General features: G+C 31.5%; 3 protein-coding genes across 12 annotated transcripts; 2 read left to right on the plus strand and 1 right to left on the minus strand.

The window, feature by feature from the left end:
* The first annotated feature begins 250 nt into the window (after positions 1-250).
* LOC107474433 (uncharacterized) lies at positions 251-2,232 on the plus strand. The gene is made up of 2 exons (XM_016094055.3): positions 251-994; positions 1,791-2,232. The coding sequence occupies exons 1-2, from the start codon at positions 538-540 to the stop codon at positions 2,030-2,032; spliced, it is 699 nt and encodes a 232-aa protein (XP_015949541.1). The 5' UTR covers positions 251-537; the 3' UTR covers positions 2,033-2,232.
* Positions 2,233-3,271: 1,039 nt separating this feature from the next.
* LOC107474435 (protein NDL1) lies at positions 3,272-10,581 on the plus strand. 10 transcript variants are annotated; one of them, XR_008005747.1, is made up of 9 exons: positions 3,282-3,465; positions 3,798-3,830; positions 4,318-4,418; positions 4,505-4,592; positions 4,935-5,034; positions 5,120-5,217; positions 5,859-5,920; positions 6,189-7,443; positions 10,327-10,581. XR_008005747.1 is itself a non-coding variant. In XM_052256968.1 (8 exons), the coding sequence occupies exons 2-8, from the start codon at positions 3,828-3,830 to the stop codon at positions 6,385-6,387; spliced, it is 651 nt and encodes a 216-aa protein (XP_052112928.1). In that variant the 5' UTR covers positions 3,272-3,465; positions 3,798-3,827; the 3' UTR covers positions 6,388-7,754. The 10 variants fall into 10 exon arrangements, 5 of the variants coding, with proteins under 5 accessions (XP_052112928.1, XP_052112929.1, XP_052112930.1 ...); XR_008005749.1 differs by having other exon boundaries at positions 6,189-7,160; positions 10,322-10,573; XR_008005750.1 differs by having other exon boundaries at positions 6,189-7,091; positions 10,327-10,513.
* An 8,109-nt stretch (positions 10,582-18,690) lies between these two features.
* LOC127744933 (demethylepipodophyllotoxin synthase-like) lies at positions 18,691-19,367 on the minus strand. Its single transcript, XM_052257821.1, has one exon. The coding sequence runs from the start codon at positions 19,360-19,362 to the stop codon at positions 18,691-18,693; it is 672 nt and encodes a 223-aa protein (XP_052113781.1). The 5' UTR covers positions 19,363-19,367.
* Positions 19,368-21,690: the final 2,323 nt, after the last annotated feature.

Raw genomic sequence — 21,690 nt, forward strand, 5'->3', positions numbered from 1 at the left:
TTAACAACAAATTTAAAATCTTATTATATTTTTATTTATTTTATATATTTTTTGGTCTGATATATATCCGAAGGAAGAAAATTTATATATACCAGTACCATAGGAGATTTAAGATTTTTTTCTTTGAATTCTTATCTGGCTGGAAAATTGAAAGAATAGTTATTAATCCTACTATAGTACTAGGGAACCTTCTAAGTTCTAACAAATTTAAGCTTTTAATGATTACAAATATAAAAGTAAATAATTATACAATATTTTTAAACCATACAATGAATATATTCTAAGTTCTAACTTGTAAGAACGTAATACTGGAATAGTATTCCACGTCAGAGAAGAGAAGTCTAGCTTGTACTCTCTATGTTATATGCCATCCCCACCATCATTATTATCTCTGTTCTCTCTTACACACACACACACACACACATAAACATAGACTATAAGAGCAACACCAATTATTATGAGCAGTTGAGCACCGTCAAATGATAGCTTAATTATTGTTGGTTACATTACATAGAGTCACACTCAAATCAAATTGAGATGGGTGGCAGTGTTAGTAAGAGTACTAGGAAGAGGAGATTCTCAGAAAAATATGTAACGAATTTGAAGGAGAAAGTGATGGTTCTCCAAGAAGAGATAAAGGACGTGATGTATGAGAGGGAGAAGGAGAGTAGGAGCTACGAGAGAGAGATAATGGTGTTCACTTTCAAGGAGGCAGATTGGAAACAAGAAGGGAAAAGAATGAGGGAGGAAGTGAAGATGCTAAGGAAGATGGTTGAGGAGAAAGAAGAGAGGATAAGAGATTTGGAAGAGAAGAGTAAGAAGGGTAGTAGAAGTAGTAGTGATGAGAAAGAGTGGGAGCAAATGGAGACAAAGCTATTAGTTGAACAGATGAAAGAAGAGAGAGTAAGAAGAGATGAAGCTGTTGAGAAGTGGAAGCATCTCTATCTTGCTATCAAGACTGAGCTTGATGACCTCATTCACAGGACATATCATGGTATAATCTCCCTTCCCCTCTCACTCCATTTTCTTCACTCAATTATTTACCAAAAAAATATTTATTTTCTATCTTCCTTTTTACATTACTCAAGTCCAAATTTTTGGTCCTTGTTTCTCAATTCCGAACGTTGATAATCACGAATAATTTGAAATGATTTATTTTTTTACCTGAATAAAAAACTTAGTCCACCTCATTTTATAATTACTTACTTATCACTTTTGTGATGTTCTCATTTACCTTTTTCGTAAATATTTTTAATAATAATCACGTTTGATGTAACCACAAGTGTAATATATATACACAAAAGAATTATATATGTATTTATAAAATATATAATGGATAATTTAGTGAATGATTTTTAGTGTTTATTTGTTTTAATAATAAATCTGTGTGAAAAAATCACTCTTGTTGCATGATATATATAAAAACTCTAATTTTTGTTATGTTCACATATTATTTGTTATCATCAGATTTAAACTTTAAGAAGATTATCAGACGACGAATAAAAGAACATAAAAAGAAACTTTTCTTTTTTTTTATAAGAAAAAAAGCAAAAATTGTAGGGCTCTAGCTTTTGATCATTTTGCGATGTTTCTATTTGATTTAGATTAGTATCCTCAGAAAAGTTGGCGCGGGTAGTAGTTTGGTGTTTGATTTTTACCTTTCAATATTAAAAATGAGTATGGTGCTATATTAATTATATAAAAGCTCGAGTTAAAATTCAGGTTGTGTTTTATTTTGTTATTATTTGGTTGAGCCTATTAATTAAATTTTGTTGCCTAATTGTGTGCAGGGGACGGTCTATATTGGAAGGCAGAGGAAAAGGAGATCCAAATGGAAACTATGAAGAAAGAACTTCAAGACAAGGAAGAAACAATCAAAGCATTAAAATCTCATCTCGATTCGTTGGAGCAAGAGAAGTACAAAAAGGAGAGGGAATTTGACTTGTTAAGGCAAAGCTTGAGGATCATGAATGACAAGAAGTGTTCAGTTCATAAGAAAGAGAAGATCAAGAAAAGTAGATTGGGAACATGAAATTCAACTATATGGACCACAGGCTTACATGGACCACAAGGGTTATATCCAAAATTTAGGAGGTGGAGTACGCATGTAATTATATGGGGTTGCTTTGTATCTTGCATATGCTTTTTTTTTTTTTTGGGTAAATTATCATTTTAGCACTCGAAATATTTTAATTTTAATAACATAATTCTGAGTAACAGACAAATATTAGTAGATCCTAAAGGTTTGACAAAATTTACCAATTATGCAAAGTTTGTCAAATTTTTTCTGTTTTCTTCTGAAAAATGGGATAATTTTGTTAAACAATTGTCAAACTTTTATAATTTGTAAAATGCTAATGCCAATTTTATTTAGAAACTATTTTATCGAAATTAAAATTCTTTGACTGTCAAAATAGTGGTTTCTTATTTTATTTTTTTTAAGAGATAAATGATAAGCAAGTCAATATTTCACATAAACAAAACAAGCTAGGTTTTTTCATAAACATTATTGAAATAGAACAAAGAAATTGAAGATAATCAATTTAGACATTTGGACTTGCTGAATGTGCCAAGTCTGGAGTAGCTAGTAAGTGGAAAAGGAACAAATTTGTCATTTATTTTTAGTTTCTCTCAAACAAATTCATTTCTAAAAGTTTTGTTCTACTTCTACTGCTACTTTTATTAGTCTCGAATCGCACGACTCCAAATTGTGAATAACATGATTTGATACGAGTCATTACGTCTGCAATTTGACTCGATAATTTAAATTTGATGATTGAGTTAATAAATTAGATATAGCAAATTGTGCGTCAAAAACGATTCAAAAAAAAAAAGAAAAGAAAAGACCCGACTCGAGAAAAAAGACCCCTAAAAGAAGATTATAGAGAAGATGTTATACATGAATTTTGGGGAAAAAAATACAATAAATATTGCATTTTATTAAATATTTTGAAAATAAATATTCACTACTAGAAAACTAGTTATTATAGACGGATATTTCCGACGGATTTTATCCCACTGAAATACAGAGGGAATTTCAGAGAAATTTTTTGTCGAAAAACAAAAAAAATGAATTAGCATAAATTACAGACGGAAAAGAGAATTCGTCGGAAAAATTAATTTTTTTTTCATGAAAAATAATTACAGACGGAAAAATTTGTCTGTAATTAAATAAAAAAATGATATATTTTATTAAAACACAAAAAATCTATCTGTAATTTAAAATTTTCTGGCGGAAAATATTAAAATAAGGGTGGTGACTGAAAAGCTCACCGTTTCAATCACGATACTTCTACAAATCTACACACTCATCCCTTCTAAATCCTCCATCAGTGGCGCATCTCAGCTTTGGTTCAGTCGCACAGAAGCTCCGTCACACCTGTTCCCGGATCTTCTCGGGGTGTTGCTCGCCTCTCTCCTTTCAAATCCAAATCTGCAATCCGCTAATTTAGCCAAAGTTTGGAGGTTAGATTTTCAATTTCACGCAATTAATTCCTCCTTTTCCAATGGATCTTCTCCGTCACGCTCTCTTTCGTTCCTCCTCCTCCCCCGCCACCGCCTCTGCTGCCATTGTTCGGTTGTTCCTCTGAGTTATCGGAAGCTTTCACCGCTGCCGCGACTGCTCGCGTCGCACGATCTCTCTCTATCATCCATTGCATTGCACGAGCCCCCTCCTTGTGATTCTGTTGCTTAGGGTTCAATTTTTCTGTGCCAATTTTAGATTTATCAATTTTTCTTCGCAGTTTCTATCTTCTTGTTGTTGTTGATGCTGATTGAGCTTCTTGTTTCTGTTGCAGTTTCTATCACATGCTGGTATCTCGAAACAGATGGTAATTTTTCCCTTTCCATTCTCTTTCTTCTGTTTAAATGTTTTTAATTTCCAGCTTAGGGATTCGATCACCTGTTCTGAGCTTGTTCCACAATTCTACTCTATTTGTGTTTTTTTGTGTAGATAAATGCATTGCTTTCAATCATTCATCTTGGTTAATTGTTTTTGGAACCCTAGAATTGCACATTCTTAATTAATCAGTGTTCTAGCAATACAGTGAAATTCGTTGAACTCTTATAGATATAGAATGGAATTGAACTTCTAGATTATGGCTTCTCTTAATCACTTATTGCAGCAGATAAATTTATCTATGCAGAAATTATAGTATTAAGACACAACTTATGTATTTCATGTTATTGAAAACTTAAACTCTTATGTTTATCATTAAAAAGTTCCCTCTTTTATATCATGAATGAGTACCGAGTACCCTTAGCAGAACCTCCAAAGGAAAGAGCTGCTTTTTAATACAATTTAGTTGCTTGTTGTAGGTTAGTGCAGTGAAACGTGGAAGGATTCAAGTTGATGGTGAGAGGGTACCAGTTTCATACATAATTAAATCATCACAGAAGATTAGCCATTTCGTACACAGGTTTGTCTTTGCACTGAAAGCTTTGCATTTTTACTTTTGTGGTTTAGAAGTGATTGAGCTTGAAACTGATGTCGAAAAGATTTTAGGCATGAACTGCCTGTGATGGCTTGTGAGGTTCTGATTCTCCAAAAAGAACTAGACGTGCTGACTGTTTGTAAACCTGCATCTGTCCCTGTAAGTATGCATTAACAAGTGAACTATATTTGTTAGTCCCTGTGATTGCTTTTTCTTTTCCTGTGGGAAATTTTATACTTTCTTGTTTTCCTTGTCCTTATTATTTGAGTTAATGTGGTGTTGTTGCTTGTTAGTTTGGTTGTCCTATTAAGGGGCAATGTTAGGGAACAAACAGTTTGAAAAAAAATGTTGATTTAGAATCTTTGCATAACTCAAAATAAAGGATATCCTTTGCTTAGGAGGTGGTTCTTTTGTTCATTTCTCAGTTTTCTAACTTTGGTTCTGTTGCCTCTTTCTTCTTTTTGCCTGTATTTGGGTTACAAATCATATTGATCATTTCAGGAGCATCACATTCGAACTGGTTGTGGTTCTGTGTCTGTTATAGTGTATGGGGATCCTGAGAAACCAGCTCTGATCACTTATCCAGACCTAGCACTAAATTGTGAGTGCATATGTGTATTCTTTAATCCATTCTTTTTATTTTATTCGGAAGGCGGAATTAATTGTTCATTTATCTGTTTGTGCAGATATGTCATGTTTCCAAGGATTATTTTTCTGTCCAGAGGCAGCTTCTTTGCTGCTTCACAACTTCTGCATATATCATATCAGTCCTCCTGGACACGAGGTCTGTAAGAGATTGATTTCAATATACATTTTTTTTTCTATTTAGAAAGTGAACTTTATAATTCACATAGTTTCTCCTCTTAGAACTTCCACAAGAGTTGTTGCAGTTGGGAGTTGGTGCAATTTATCCTGATGACCCTATACCTTCTGTTGAAGACTTAGCAGATCAAATAGTTGAGATTCTCAACTATTTTGGATAAATTACATTATAATCACACTGTTGATAACTTAGTTTTAAGGATGGTTAGGTTTCACTGTGTAGAATATACCATTACACCTTATAGTTAAAGTGATGTACATAAAGAATTATTGATTGTACTTTACTGTATTTATTACCATGAAGTTATGAAATATAATTAATCTGATTTTGTGAATTGAAGTTTTCTGCTTTGTACTTGCATGTTAGTCTTTTCTATTTTCTGAACTGCAGAGTTATTAGCCAACTATCATTACTTATGTATATCTAAAAAGTGTAGCAATTTTTAAACAATGCAAGAAGATTGCTATCTTTGACAATAAAGATTAATGAAGTTTAAATTCTAAGCCATTCAACTAACAATGCGATGCATATCATATATAGATACTAATTAGATCTTAGTAATTTTCATTGAATAATTTTTAAATATGTGTTGCAATAATCAGAGCTGGTACCAGGAGGTATCAAAGCTAAAGGCAAAGTATGAGTCTCTACAAAGGACTCAGAGGTATTATTCACTTATTTCCCTTCTAATAATAATGATAATTACAATAAACACTTAAAGTTAATTACATACCTTTCAATAATAAATTAATAATATGGATATGTATGTTATAATATTAAATGATTGCTTCCACGAAGATATTTTTATATTCAAAAATTGTTAAATTGATTTTATATAGTAATAATAATTGAATTTATTAGCAAAAATCATAATATATAATGGAATATATATAAATTATATTACAAAATTTACTTGGCAATGTAAAACACAGGCACTTGTTTGGGAAAGATCTTGGACCATTGAGCATAAAGGAGCTGCAGAATCTTGAGAAACAGCTTGAAGGTTCTTTAGCACAGGCCAGGCAGAGAAAAGTCAGTGCAAACACCTATCTATTATCTTTCATTTGCTTCTTTCTTTTTGTTCAAATTTGTTCTTTGATTGCTTTCCTTTATCTTTTTTTTTATATATAATTATTTGGTTACTTTTCTTTGATTGTATATATAACATGCCTGATAATAAAGGATCTAAAATTAAATCAGTGGGTTAATTAGGGTACAACCTATTTTAACTTGATTCAACAAAGTTTTGACTGTTAAATTAAACATCATATAAAGTTGAAAAGTGAAAGTAAGGGAAAGACATAAAAGTAAAGAGGAGGGAAAAATGCTTAATTACTTGGTAATGAAACATTATCATGCAAAAAATTTAAACTGCTTTTTTTTTTTAAATTTCTTCTCAAAGCACTAAGTTGATCAACACAAGCAATAAATTGTTAGAAAAATAATTGAGAAATTTCTAGCAGTTCAGAAAATAGAAAAGTATCCCGTTTAGTTTCAGTTGACAATCATGTAACCTATACTAAAAGACAGGGATGCTTGTATAACGTAATTGTCAACTGTTGGCTCGAAAGTGTAAGTACATTTTCAAAATTTTGGTGAGGCTTGCTTCCGTAGCAAAGGGGAAGAAATGAAACAAACATGAACAATCAAAGTCTCAGGCAAGTTCTCAAGTTCTACTCATATTATCTGTTGATTTTATCTGTAAATAAATAAACGATGTTCTGTTGGTTAAGATTGTGATACTCTTCTCTTCACTTGACTAACTTTTTACTTTTTAGCTAGTTGTTGATGCCAATATAGACTATAATGCTCGGGAAGGGAGGAGCATAGCGGAAGTGAGCACCTTAATCTCTATAGCTGACAGAGGGTTTTGGTAGCTAGTGGATATTACTCAACCTATTTGAGTTATAGGTTTTTTCATCTAATTTATGATATCTTGTTTCTTGTGGTGAACATTTAGGCTTCTTGCACTGGCTACTTTATTTGCTAAGGATATTAATAGTCCATATACTGTGTCTATAAAGATTAGGGCAGTGCTACGGTGATGAAAGAAAAAAATTTCCTTATATGCAGAAAAAACGTGGAGAAATTTTGTGGTGAACACGTGTTGACTGGTTCCTTAAAGAACAACAATTCTGACTACAAAACAGAAGCTGCAGCGTGTGGCAGATAAAGGAGATTAATTAGGTAAGTATTATTTTGTACTAATGATTATGATTAAAATTTTGGACTTTTTTATTTTCGGCTCAGTAATGTTTTTGGCAGCTGGATTATTTTTGTAAAACAAATGGCTGGGATAGTGTTGTAACAAATAAAAAGATGCTTCCTTCATCAAAATAGCTGTATAGCTTAATTCCGATCCGATTCACGACGGATTAGTCTTTGACCTGTCGGACTGGAAAATATCGTGGGCAACCAAAAAAAGCTGTATAGCTTAATATATGCTTTTTTTTTACTTAACGTGCTTTTGTCTTTAATTTTTTTGGGACATCTTTATTTTTCGGACATCTTTAATTTAAATATAAAAATAATATGCTTATTTTTTAATTTAAAGGCTTAGTTTATCAAAATTAAATAACATTGTTAATTTAAATTACATCCATTTAAATTTTAAATTAAATTTTCTATAAATGTCAATTATTAAAGTTACATTAATTAAAAAATAAAAACAAAAATAGTTATTACTTATGATACACGAACACTGACACGGACACGGGACACGACATGACACAGGACACGCCGACACGCGAATTTTAAAATCTTACATGACATAGGGACACGCATACATATAAAATATAAAATATTTTTTAGATAAATCGTAATGATATTTTGATATTTTATTGATATTAAAATATAAATTAAATTTTTTTATTATTTTTAATGTCTTATTTTAATTATATCAAATATTTAAAATATTTTTTGTTTCAATAAATAATAATATATATTATATCTAAATTTATTTTAAGAATACATGTTAAGAATAAGACTGGACACGCTGATACGTGATGATATTTAAGTGTGTCCAGACGTGTCTGGAGAAGAATTTTTATCTTTTATTAAGACACGGTTAGACATAGCAGACACGCATGTCGGACGAATGTCGATGAGTATCCTGTCTGAAATATGTTCGACACGTGGATACGGCAACTCAACAAAGTGTCCGTGCTTCATAAATTATTACCCATTCTCCCAACCCAATTCACTGGCTTCACCATAATTTTTAGACTGCATTTGAAGGAAAAATTGAAATTGAGATATTAACTTTGTGTGATATATTTGGTATAAAATATAGTTATATCTTAGTTAATATTTTATTTAATTCAAAATAAATATAGATATAAAATGAGAATACTTATTAAAATATTTTTAGTTATTAAAAAATATTATTAAAATTTTAATTTTTTTAATTTTAATTTTTGATGTTTCAATTTTTTTAAAATATTAAAGTGATTACAATTTTATGTTTCAATTAAAATTTTAGTTTTAATCTCTAATTATTAAATGTAATATTGAGTTTAACCTCCCAATCCCAATCTCTATCAATATACTTTTAACAGTATTCATGTCAATATTTTTTTGGTCAGACTCATGTCAATGCTTAAGTTACTCTCAATGTTAGTTATATTTTTTTATTCTGCCTCCTAAGTCCTTCCTGGTCTCTACTATATATATAAAAAAAGGAAACTAATTCCTTTTCCTATATTACATGGTCGGATGGTCCAATTAACTATGCCTAATATCAACATGCTAATTTTCTCTCTCTCAAATTGAATATTTTCAAAAAAATTGTTACTCCACCGTTAGGCCTTACACAATACAAAATAACCTTTAAAATATCCCAAGCCCACTATTACAACTAAAAATATCCATTACCTACAAAAAAATTCAATCCAAAAACATAATTATCATTAATAATTTAATATAAACTTATGACCTATGTAATTATCCCAACTCACGCAAATCTATCTCTGCAACCACTGCAGCAGACGGACTTTTGTCTGCGCGTGTTCCCCAACATCAATACGCGTCCACTAAATGATGTCGCCAGCTCAGTTTATTACCTGCTGAAATATAAAGGCTTCAGCACCGTAGCAACAGCCTAAAGATTAATATAAAAAAGGCTTCTTGCTAAGGCTTTGTTTGGATAGAGGAAAGAAAATGGAAGGAAAGAAAATGAGAGGAAAGAAAATGAGTGGAAAGAAAATAGAAAGAAAAGTAGAGTTATTTGTATGTTGTTTGGATTAAGAGAAAATGGATGGAAAGAAAATAAAGAAAAAATTTTCTTTTGTTTGGATGGAAAGAAAAGTGAGAAGATGAAAAAAAAAATCATAAAGTATAAAATTACATTAATACCCTTAAAACAAAATAAAGTATAAATATTTTTATTTATTTATATTTTATCGCATTTTATAAATATTTAAAATATTATAATTTTATATATTTAATTTAAATTATTTATTTAATACACATATAATATTTAAATATAAATTTTTATTATAATGATATATTAAAACTATTAAAATTAAATTTATATTGATAATTATTAATAATAATATAACTATGGGCAATATTGTAAATATACAAAAATAATCTTTTTCTCCTAGTTTTCTTGCTTGTTATGGATGGAAAATTTTTTTGGTGGGACCCACAAAAAAATTTTCCTTCCTTTCCATTTCCTTTAGCATCCAAACAAAGGAAAATAATATTTTCCATTCATTTTCCTTCCATCCTTTTTCTTTCCTCTTATTTTCCTTTAAAACAAACATAGTGTAAGTGTATTCTTAATTGTTTGCTTCAAGAGAAGGAGAAAGATCAATGGGTTGTTGCTTTTTATTTTGGAGCATATATACGACTATATATTGCTTCTACTACAACTTTCTTTTCATCTCGTATCTTTCTTTCTTACTTGATTTCTACATGCATCCATCATTCGTGTATTTGCTTTTCTGCTGATCTCTCATTTCTCTCTGACCTTTTTTAAAAGAAAAGAATACACTTTTATTTTTATTTTTTTCTTATTGGGGGTTATGCTTTAAATTAATTTTTTTATTTCACAATCATCAAGTACAGGAGTATACTTTCTAATTATTAAGAAGCACCACCAGTTATTAAGGAGACTCCTGTTCTAGTTCAAGATTCTGCAAAGATTAAAGAAGCACCACCAGGTTCTTTCTCTTTTTCTCCTATTAAATTTGCAGCCCCAAATCGAAAGTTACTGGAACTAGATCAGATATTGAGGTGAGCTTCACTTGTGAATTTGTTACTTGAGATGAATACACTGTATATAGATTATGTTGTCACTATTTTTTTATTTTTGTCAGAATTTAATACTCAGAAAACAGATGAAAATGGAAAAATATAAGAAGGCAGAGAAGCCTGAGGCAGAGGATCAATTCATGACCCCACTGTTTAAATCAATGGACACAATAATGATGAATGGTTTCTATACAGATGAAGTTCCAATTTTAGAACCTAATTAAGCAACTTTATTGTATATTGACTTAATTAGAGGACAATAGTATATAGTTGATGTATCAATGCACTTTGTTGATGTATAGTTGTTACTTGTTATTATAATTGATGTATCAACACTTTGTTTATATTTTGAAATATATTGACTTGTTTGTTTATAGTATTTTTTTAGTTTGATAATACGATGAATTTATTTATTTTTTGAAATATTATAAATATTTGAATACAAATTAGATAAAAATTTGTATTAAATTTATATTTATTTGTATGAAAACAAGTTTATTTTGTAATTGAAAAAATAAAAAAATTATTTTACCTTACTAACGGATTTACAGACGGATTTTCTATCTGTAATCAGAGTGTGAAATGATTTTCCAAGGTTCAAATTACAGACGGAAAATTTGTCGAAAAATCCTTCTGTAATTACAGACGGAAAATCCGTCGAAAAATTCGTCGAAAAATCCGTCTATAATTACAGACGGAAAATTCGTCTGAAAATCTGTCTGTAATTACAGACGGAAAATCCGTCGAAAAATCTGTCTGTAATTACAGACGAAAAATCCGTCAAAAAATTTGTCGTCTTTGGGAAATAGATAGAAAATTTACAGATGGAAAATACGTCGGTAACTGGTAAAAATCCGTCTGTAATTTTCCGACGGAAAAAAAATCCGTCGGTAAATAATTTCCGACGAGACTTTTACAGAGGGACAAAATCCGTTGGTAATTTCATCGGTAACAAAAAATCCATCTGTAATAAAGACTAAATCTGTCTGTAAATCTGTCTGTATTAATCCATTTTCTAGTTGTGCCTAGTTTATATATAGTTAAAAATTTTTCAAAAAAATTAGCGTAAAAATAAATTTTATTATAAAATTACTTTTTAATTTATTTTTGAGATTAAAATTAAAAATTTATAATTTAAGATTTATAATTTATAATTTAGGATATTAATAGAATTTATTAGAATATAAAAATTAAAATCATGAGTAATGATAAAGGATAAAATTAAAGTGTGTTAAAGAAAAAAAAAGAAGCATGATAAATATGAAAATAAGAAATTTATTAAGTAATAATTAGGGGTGCAGCTAATTATAGCAATTAGTAAAAAAAGAATTTATTAATGAAAAAAATTACTTTAACTCAAGAGTTACCTTAATTTTATTTTTATTCTTATTTACAGTAAAAAAAAAAAAACAAGAAAAATTCTAAATATAACAAAAATAAACATCTAAAATTATTATAAAAGTTTATCCAAAATTCTTTCAATTATAGTAAAAAAGAACGTATTGCTTTCGGATATAAAAATATCCAAAATCTAACAAAAGAGAGATATCCAAAATCATTTTAAAAGAGTTCAAAATCTAACAAAATGAGACATCCAAAATTATTGAAAAAAATCGAAAAACTAAGAAATAAAACATCTAAAACTATTAAAAAATTATTTAAAATCTAAAAAGAAAAAACATCCAAAACATAAAAAAAATATAAAACACATAACAAAAAAAGTTTCCAAAAACACATAACACATACGAAACTTATTAGAAAGAAACTTCTAAAATTAGTAAAAAGAAACATCTAAAACTTAAGAAAATGAGAAGGGGTTCGGAGAGACTTAAACCCTAAAATGGTCCTGAAATTGATGTTTATTCACTAAAATCGTCCCTTAAATTTTAATTGCATTAATTACGTCCTTGAAATTGACAAAAGTGCATTATGTTAGTTTCAACTCGTTTTAATTTCCATTAATAGTGTGATGATATGGCTTGATGACGTGAACTATCAGTGACATGTGTCACTATGGTTTAACCACATGTAATTGTATGATAATGTGTCACAATGCTGATGTGGACAGTTGAGCCACGTGTCACACTACTATTTGAACACATGTCAATTTGTATCACGTGTTGCAATTGTATTCATCTACGTGTATGTCATCATTGTAGATGTACCAAATTAGTCACTCACTTGTACTAAATGACTCATTTTAGTCTCTAAAATCAAATATCATGCACCAAACTAGGCACTTCACTATTTTTTTCTCCTTTTTCTTATAAATTGATCAAAATTCTTAATATCTTTGAATGCATTAATTTTAATTCTATTTTTCACATGTTGTTTACATACAAATTTTTTATATAAATTTTTTTCTTACAAGTACCCCTAACCATCGTGTTGTGTAAAATCCGGTTTAACCGTAATTAATTAAATAATAAATTAGATATGAGTGAAAATGGTTAGAAAAATTAACAATCGGAATTTAATAATTTAAATATGATATTTGGATTCAGTGAATTTTTCTGAGTCGAAAAACATAGTTTTCTGCGTAAAAATGCGCACTAAAATTTTGACCGGTAATACCGGTTGAGATCTGTCTGGTACTGCAGCTGAGAGAATTGATTATAAGTAAATGAGTTTAAGAAATTAGGAATTATAATCAGGGAAGATAGAAATATTTAAAGTGCGACTTAGAGCGCTAATCTTAAAGGTTTTGGCCTAGAATTAGGCCAACAGACATAAATAAGTGAACCGGGCCCAAGTGAGCTAAGACCCAACATATATAAATATTAGTTATGAGAATTTCATCTCATTTACCCTAAAGGAAGAGGGTAGGGGCGCAGTTTTGGAGAAGAGAGAAGAGAGGAGAAAACCTAATCCACGTTCCAACTTCAAATCACCATAACTTTCTCTCCGGAACTCCGATTGACTAGCCGTTTGCGGCCACGCATCACTCTTCTTATTCTCTACAATTCTATCTAAGTTTTATGGTGAGTATTCTACTGTTCTCTGTCCAGTTTTCGTTTTCCTCTTTAAATTCGAATTTAGTTTGGCTTTTGAAGAAATCTTGTGATTTTGGTTATTTAAGAGTGCTCTAGTATGAGTCATGGGTGATATTTATCATAAACTTCAGTAGTTTAAGGTAAAAAACCCTCCAACCCTTGTGATTTATCATTTTCATAAACCCTAAGTTGATGTATATATGTGAAATTAGTTATGTTAGTGTATTTGGTAATTTTGGTACACAATTGGGAGGTTGGTGTTGCTTGTAGAGCTTGGTGAGGCTTGGAGCTAAGGGTTGGTGGAGATTTCTAAAGAAGAGGCTTAATTGGTTTGGCTTCAAGAGGTACGGTTTAAGTTTCATTTAAGTACCGTGTGGTATGATGAGAATTCCTAGGCTAGATGCCCCTAGGATTAAGTTTGGATTGTGAAAATGGTTATTGCTAATATGTATAGTTGATATGTAATGTAAATTAATGATTGGGTTGAGAATTGTGTGAATTATATGTTTAGTGTGTTGAGAATTTGATGAATTGGATAGTGAATATTGGTTTGTACAATGTGCATTTAAATTGTGAATTTGGGCCGGAAGCCGAGAATTTTGGGCTGGAGGCCGGAAAGAGTTAAGGAAGGTAAGTTGATGTGTGTATTGTGTGATGATATAAGAGATTGGATGAATTTTTGATATTGAATGTATGAGTAATTGGTTTCGTTATCGAACAATAAGGTTTGAGGAAATTGAGGTATGGAATTTGATAGTTTTAGGTGAAATTGTATAGAGGAGGTAGGTTTGGTTTAGTTGAGTGTAATTATGTGAATGTGGTTGGGTTGTGGTCATTTGGATGAGTGCAAATGAATTTGGCTTGTGAACATTGAAAAAATTAGTGATTTATATGTTTGGGTAGAAACTAATTTTTGGCCAACTTCGGCGGTCCGTAACATGGTCCACGGAGTTTGGAATCCTTCAAAAATGAATTTTTATGAAAGTTTATTTAAAGATATTTCCAATGGTTCAGAAATGGTTGAAAAAGGAATTTTGTAGAAGAAGTTATGTGTGTTGAAAATTTGGGGTTTAAAAGTGTAATTCTGCAACTTTTTAACTTGGTAAAAATTTTGGAAAAATCGTGCTTCCACGCGCACGCGTGGCCGACGTGCACGCATCAGTCTCAATTTTTACTCACCCACGCGTGCGCCTGGCCGACGCTGCACTGATGCAAATGCCCCATAAAAAATCTCAAGAGTTGTGTGGATATTGTGCTGGTTTTATACGTGGAGCACAAAACGCACCACGCGTACGCGTGGCTGACGCGTTCGCGTTGCTCTGCTTTTCTGACTACCACGCATGCGCGCGGGCAATGCGCACGCGTCACGTTGTTTTTCTAGCTTCCACGCATGCGCATGGGCAACGCACACGCGTGACCCTATTTTAAGCAAAAGTTGGTTTTTAAAGCCGAATTTCAGACTTCTAAGCCTCCATTTTCATCCTTTAGGTCCTAAATATTTATAGAATGCCTAGTAATGAAAAGAAGCTATGACATGTGGTAACTTGTGAATGAAGTAAGGGAAGAATCAATGATAAATGATGAGTGATGATGATTGTATATGTTGCTAAGGATGATGGTGAGGGTGCTGTATATGTTATGAGTCGGATGACTGTGACAAGCATTGAAATATGGCTAAATATGTATATGTATATGATTAATGACTAAACGATTATGATTGATTGAGGAAGCTTGAACATGTGGCAAGTATGCCGGAGATGCATCTATGATTAATGAATGTGGTAAATGAATAATGATGGAAAGTGTTGAAAGTAACGTGTGACCCCGGATAGTAGGCAGTGGTGTTGTCCACTTGCTCCGGGTATGAGATGGGAAAGGAGGATTATGATAAATGAGTTTAATTATTGAGTTTTGAATAAATGTGTATCTGTGATACCTGGGTAGTAGCAAGGGTCGTGGTTCGTCCTGCTTGCTCCGGGTCATTGTCTGAGAATTGATAATAATGAAGGGTGATTATGAATAAATGTGTATTTGTGAGACCTGGGTAGTAGTAAGGGTGGTGGTTCATCCCGCTTGCTCTAGGTTAATGCTTGAGATTTGATAACAATGATGATTGATTTTAAACTGAATGAATGTATATTTTGAGATCCTGAGAAGTAGCAAGGGTTGTGGTTTGTCCCACTTGCTCCAGGTCAAAGATTGTGACGCCTAGGTAGTAGCGGCAGTAGTGGTGATTCCATTCGCTCTAAGTTGAGCTTTTAAACACCTGCCTGGGTAGTAGCCGCAGTAGTGGTTATTCCGCTGACTCTAGGTTGAGCGGGTAGTAGCAAGGGGTTGTAGCTCAAACATACATTCTCCGTGATAGGTGTTTCTGTCCATGGTTAGCTACCAGAATGTGTCGGATTGCCTATATAATTGACAGATGATATAATCAGCCTTAGGGCAGGCATACATAATTTTGCATATGTTTGAATTGTTTGGGTTTGCCTATTTGTTTGGGTTGCTGTATCATATATGCTATGTTATTTGACTAAATGCTACCTGTTCTACTTGTACCTTAATTGTGTATTACATGTCTGTATTGCTTGTGTTTGTACAACTGAGAGGTCCCTCATGCTGGTGTCGGTTGACGCTGAGGGCTATTCTTGATGAGATGAGTTAATGATGTAATTGAATAATGATGTTGATTATTGAATGAGGTAACTGAGCTCCCTGGGTAGACGCAGCGAAGTGATTTCACTGCTCTAGCTCCAGGTGAGGATATGATGTGTTGATATAGAATTGTTGAGACAGAACAACTGGTGATGGTTTTGTTTATGATTCTGATTTTGATTCGTTGGAGAGTTAAAAAGTTAGGAAGCATGAGGAAGATGAATTAGATTTAGTATTCCCTTATGACAGTTGTCTGTTTATGAATTAGCAATAACATAGGGTGAATATTTGGTGAAATGAAGTTTAGGATGCTTAGTGAGTTTTTATTGCAGTGCATTGTATTTATTTGGCACTTTTACCATACTGGAAATCCATGGGTCGGGGGTTCTCATTCCGTATATATCTCTTGTTTTTTATATGCAGGTTCAGGTGCTCAGAAGTGAGTTGTGGTTCATTTGAGGGATGGCGAAGATCTTTATATTCTCTACTTTATATTTTGCTTAGAATCTCTCCACCTTTGTTTTGAAGAACTTATATTATGTATTGAACTCTTTTAAACTTGCCTATAGAGGCTCTTATGTTTCTTTTGGGAGAGATTAGGAGATTTTGTTGTCAGCTACTGTCATGATGTACCCTAGTCGACCTAAACTTCGTGGGTCGCGACTAGTCCTTCTCTTATTCTTCTTTATGCCTTTATCTGTATATCGCTTTTTGACTTCACGCTTTATCTCTTAGTTGTCGATGCATGAGTGACACAACTTCACGAATTTATTTGTACTCTTTTCAAACTTCTCGATTAATACTGCTTTCAAATATACTTATAACTATATGTTAAAAATCCACCTGAGAGTCGTACTACCGTAATATCATTGACTTATTATGACTCGAGCATAAGGATTTGGACATTAGAGTGTTACATTATGGTATCAGAGCAGTTCGTCCTCGTGAACCTGAATGATGGAACTGCTTATGCTTCAATGCATACTCTGAGTCTGTTCCTGTGCTAGTTAGGGTATCTAACCGATACATCTAGCATGAAGTCCATGAGTGTACCTTTGGTACTTTAAAGTACTATACTTCTAATATCGAGACTGATCAAGTTGATATCGTTTGTTTCTTGTGTATAGGGACCAGATGGCGCCTCGTGGACGCGGTCGAGGCCGTGAGAGAGGTCGTACTAGTACTCAGGGACGGAAAACCAACCCGAATAACCCGGTAAACTTCATTGCGGTGTTGGAGAATATGGCTTCTGCTATGCGGGCCACTGTAGAGGCTCTTGGGCAACAGATAAATAATAATGGCAATGGTGGAAGTGGAGCTCAGGGCCCGATGACACTGGCAACCTTCTTAAAAGTTAATCCACCTAAGTTCAAGGGAACCACCAATCCGACTGAAGCCAATTTACACACAATTAGAAACGTCTATTTCGTAAGAAAAATATGTGTTTTTGGATGAAAAATATGTCTAATCAATCATATAATTCTTTTTTTATAATAACATACTTATATATTACAAAAATTATCAATGTTAAATTATTATAAAAAAATTATATAATTAAAACTAAAATTTTAAAAATTTTTGTAAAAGCTTTTGTATTTAAACGATATGTGAAAAAAAATAGGATTGAAATTAGTACATCCAAAGACATTGAGAATTTTAAATTTAAAAAAATAAAAAAATTGGTAAAAAGACTAGTTTGGTGCACAATATTCAATCGTAGGGATTAACATAAGTCACTTAATGCAAAGCAAGGGACTAATTTGGTGCATCTATCTGCAATGATGACATAACGGATGACACATGGACAAATATGTTGTGACACATGGCACAAACTGACACATGGCCAAATAGCATTGTGACACATGTTATAACCGTCCACGTCAACATGTCATGTGTCACTGGTCAACAGATATTCATACCATTACACATGACCAAACTATGGAGAGACACGTGTCACCAGCAATCCACGTTATCAAGCCATGTCGTCACACCGCTGATGAAAAATAGGTCAAGGACTAACGTGGTGCATTTTTGTTAATCTCAGAGACGTAATTAGTACAATTAGAATTTTAGAGATGATTTTGGTGAACAACACCATCTCAGAGATCATTTTAGAATTCAAAAAATGAGGCGCCGCATCACTGGATGACAAGTTACAAAGAAAGGTGTTGTGACACGAAAAATATAACTGTTCGAAAAGACACACACGTCGCAATTAGAGGATTCCCAAAAGGAGGGTGTGGCATTGCGGGACTTGGTGTTGTATGGAATAAAGACGCGGCGTCGCAGCGATCAGGATTGGAGAGGAAGAGGCACAGTGCCACCGAGAGAAGGGTTGGGGTAGGACGCACCTACATGTGAAGTGTGATGAATTTTGAGGTCGCTCGAGAAAAATTGTAAAAGAAAATCGCAGCTGGAGAGAAAAATTAAGAGATCGAATCTAAGAGTTCAAATGAGTAACTGTTTCTAAATCTAACTTTACTTTTTAAAAATTTGGAAAATAGATTTTATTTTTAATGTTTGAAAAAAATGTTCAAATTGATTTTACGTAGAGTTGGTTAGTTATAGTTTTTCTAAAAATAGAGAGTATCTTAAAAACAATGGCAAATAAATAGTTGGTTACTACCATGCAAATTTTTATTACTACCTTCTCCGAACAAGTTTTCTTCAATAACCACAAATCATAGCTCGCTTTCATTGCGATCTTTACCTCCAACTCCATGATATGCTTCAGTATCTTTGTCCGGTGGATAGAGAGGATCCCCAAGGTGGCCAACTTACGCACATAGCGCCAATAGGCGCTGTAACGGCAGAACCCTATCATTGAAAAATTGTAACCCAACACCTGAAAGGCAATGCCTGTAGGCCTGCTAGCAAACGCCATGTCATTAATTGTGAAACATTCTTTGGCCATCTCCTTGCTGCTCACAACCAAAGTCTTGTGAATTCCGAGTCGTATGGCAAAAATTGGTCTGTACTTTTTGGCCATTTCGCTTAGCTTCACGTGAGGTAGTTGTGAGCCACCAAGAAGGTGGAGGTGCCCTATTAAAGGCCATGCACCACCAGCTTCCGATGGTGATTTGGATGGGCCTATGCAATTTCTTGTTATGACAGATAGTGTGTAAAGAAATAGTAGAAGCGCGAGTACGGTGAACGTGGTTGATTGGAATAGGAGATTTTCAATAATCGATGGGTTCGAAGACATGTTTGGTTAAGTAGTTGTATAAGATATTAATTAATTAGGGCGACTATCAATATATAATAGGAAAAGTATAGGGAGCCAATGGTCTAAGCGTACAATGTGTACAATGAAGGTTTATGAAGTATTAGAGATATGATCATTAGTGTTACATTATCCTGTCAGGTTACGCTTTTGGGATGAGTGGGTTCATGACATGGTATTAGAGTTCTAAATCCGAAAGGTCAACCCTAGCACTACCCTATATAATATTAAGTGTTCACCATTATGTGATGAGCGCTAAGACATTTTTCTTCTTCTTCCTTGGGATTGATTTTTCGTATTTGGAGTGTAAAAAGTCAAATTTACTTTGTGGTTCAAGAAAAAAAAAGGATGTGTAATGAATATTTTTTAATTTCAGATCTATCCAATTTTTCTGAATAATTTTTGCATTCATAGAATTAAACTTTGTACGTATATGTAATATTACGATGTTTTTAGGAAAACATAAAATAACTAACAATAAAAATAAAATTTTGCTCGTAAAAAGTTAAAAATTATGAAAATATTAGAAATTGAAGTCAATAATATAGTTTTAATAAAGAAAATAAGTTGACTAATATTAGTTTAAATACAAAATAAATATAGAGAAAAATATTGATCACTCAGATTTCTTAAAAAATATATGTTCAAATGTTAAAAATTATATTTGTAAAAATTATATTGATTAATTATTCACTGATTTATTATCGTGCATATTTCTCCACCATACTAAATATGTGGCATCCGAAAGTTGTATTCTTATCTAGACGGCGGTACCTATTGCAAGTTGGCCGTCTAATCAATTCTCATTATTATTATAACTTGTTTGACATTATCTTAAAGGCACGTGCCAAAAAACGTGAGTAGTGCATCACGCCGTCACGTCAATTTTAGTGTTAGCCAGATGTACTTAAAAAGTAGCAGAAGTTATTTTTTGACTTTTTATATAAAAAGTCACAATCGTATTTGACACTATTTTAAAAAAATTTTTAATTTTTTTAAAAGTTAATTTACAATTTTTTAAAAAAGTAGAAATATATGACTTTTCTATTTTTTGATAAGTTATTCTATCATTTAAAAAAATTTAATTTCAAAACAAAAAAATCTATTTTTCTTTTTCACTCTGTGAAAAATACTGACCTTTCACCATCATTTTTACACAAGGTCTGCTAGAAGAGCCTTCTACCATCATTCTCACACAATGTTCCAAATCTCACTATTTTCATGTAATAATTCATCTGATGAAAGTATTGATCCTCCACCATCATTTTCAGACAATATTACATTTGAACAACTTACTACATATATTCCTTTTAAGTATTTTTTTATTATTTTATCACTCTATTTTTTATTATTAATTTGTATTTAACTGTGATATGAAATTTCAGTTTTAATTTTATTTTTTTCATATGTGATTTTATAGTTTACTATTATTTTCATAGTTAATTATAGTAAGTTCTTGACCTCAATAAAAGAGAAGAGAGTTCTAATAGGAGTAAAAAAAAATAAAAACAGCAACAAAATATACATTGACACACTTTATATTTATTTTTTATTTTCACCTATCATATCATACACAATATTAGTGATTAGGTTATATAAAATCAAGATTCAATATTGGAAAGTATTTGTTATCATCGTTATTTTAATATTTATTCTCTTTTATAAAAAAAATTATTTTTTAAGTTATTTATCCAAACGCTACAACTTTTAAAATAAGTACTTTTATAACTAAAAATTCAAATACAAAATAACTTATTTATAAGTTATTATTAATAAAAGTCTTTATATTTTAAATTCTTTTTCTAAAAAAAACTTATTTAAGTTATTTACCCAAACTAGATCTTACAGTTAGCTAGCAAGTGCCCTACCAGAGTACCAGGCTACCACCCATGTTCTTATGTCTAATTCTAATGTTTCGTTGCTTGTGTAACGATCCAAACAGATCTTTCTAATTAATTTTATAATAAAATTAATATTTACTTACTAAATTAAAGTAACATATAAAAATTAGTAAAATATATTTTGTACTAAAAATAAAATAATATGAATAAACTAATTTTAATATATAAAAATACTAATAAATATTAAATTAAAAAATAAAACACTAATAAAATACATAAAAAATAATATTTTATACAAAATTAATAAATAAAGTATTATTATTTCTCCTGTATGTAATTAATAATTTGATCCTCCTTAATTGAGTTTCAATCACGGTCCATTTCTGTAGAAGAGATAAATATTAGACATAAAGAACACTAAATGATAAAAAAAGTTCATATCAACTAAGAACAATAAGAACTCTAAAAA

The sequence above is a fragment of the Arachis duranensis genome, chromosome 2 (genome assembly GCF_000817695.3).
Source record: "Arachis duranensis cultivar V14167 chromosome 2, aradu.V14167.gnm2.J7QH, whole genome shotgun sequence".
NCBI classification, from domain to species: Eukaryota; Viridiplantae; Streptophyta; class Magnoliopsida; order Fabales; family Fabaceae; genus Arachis; species Arachis duranensis.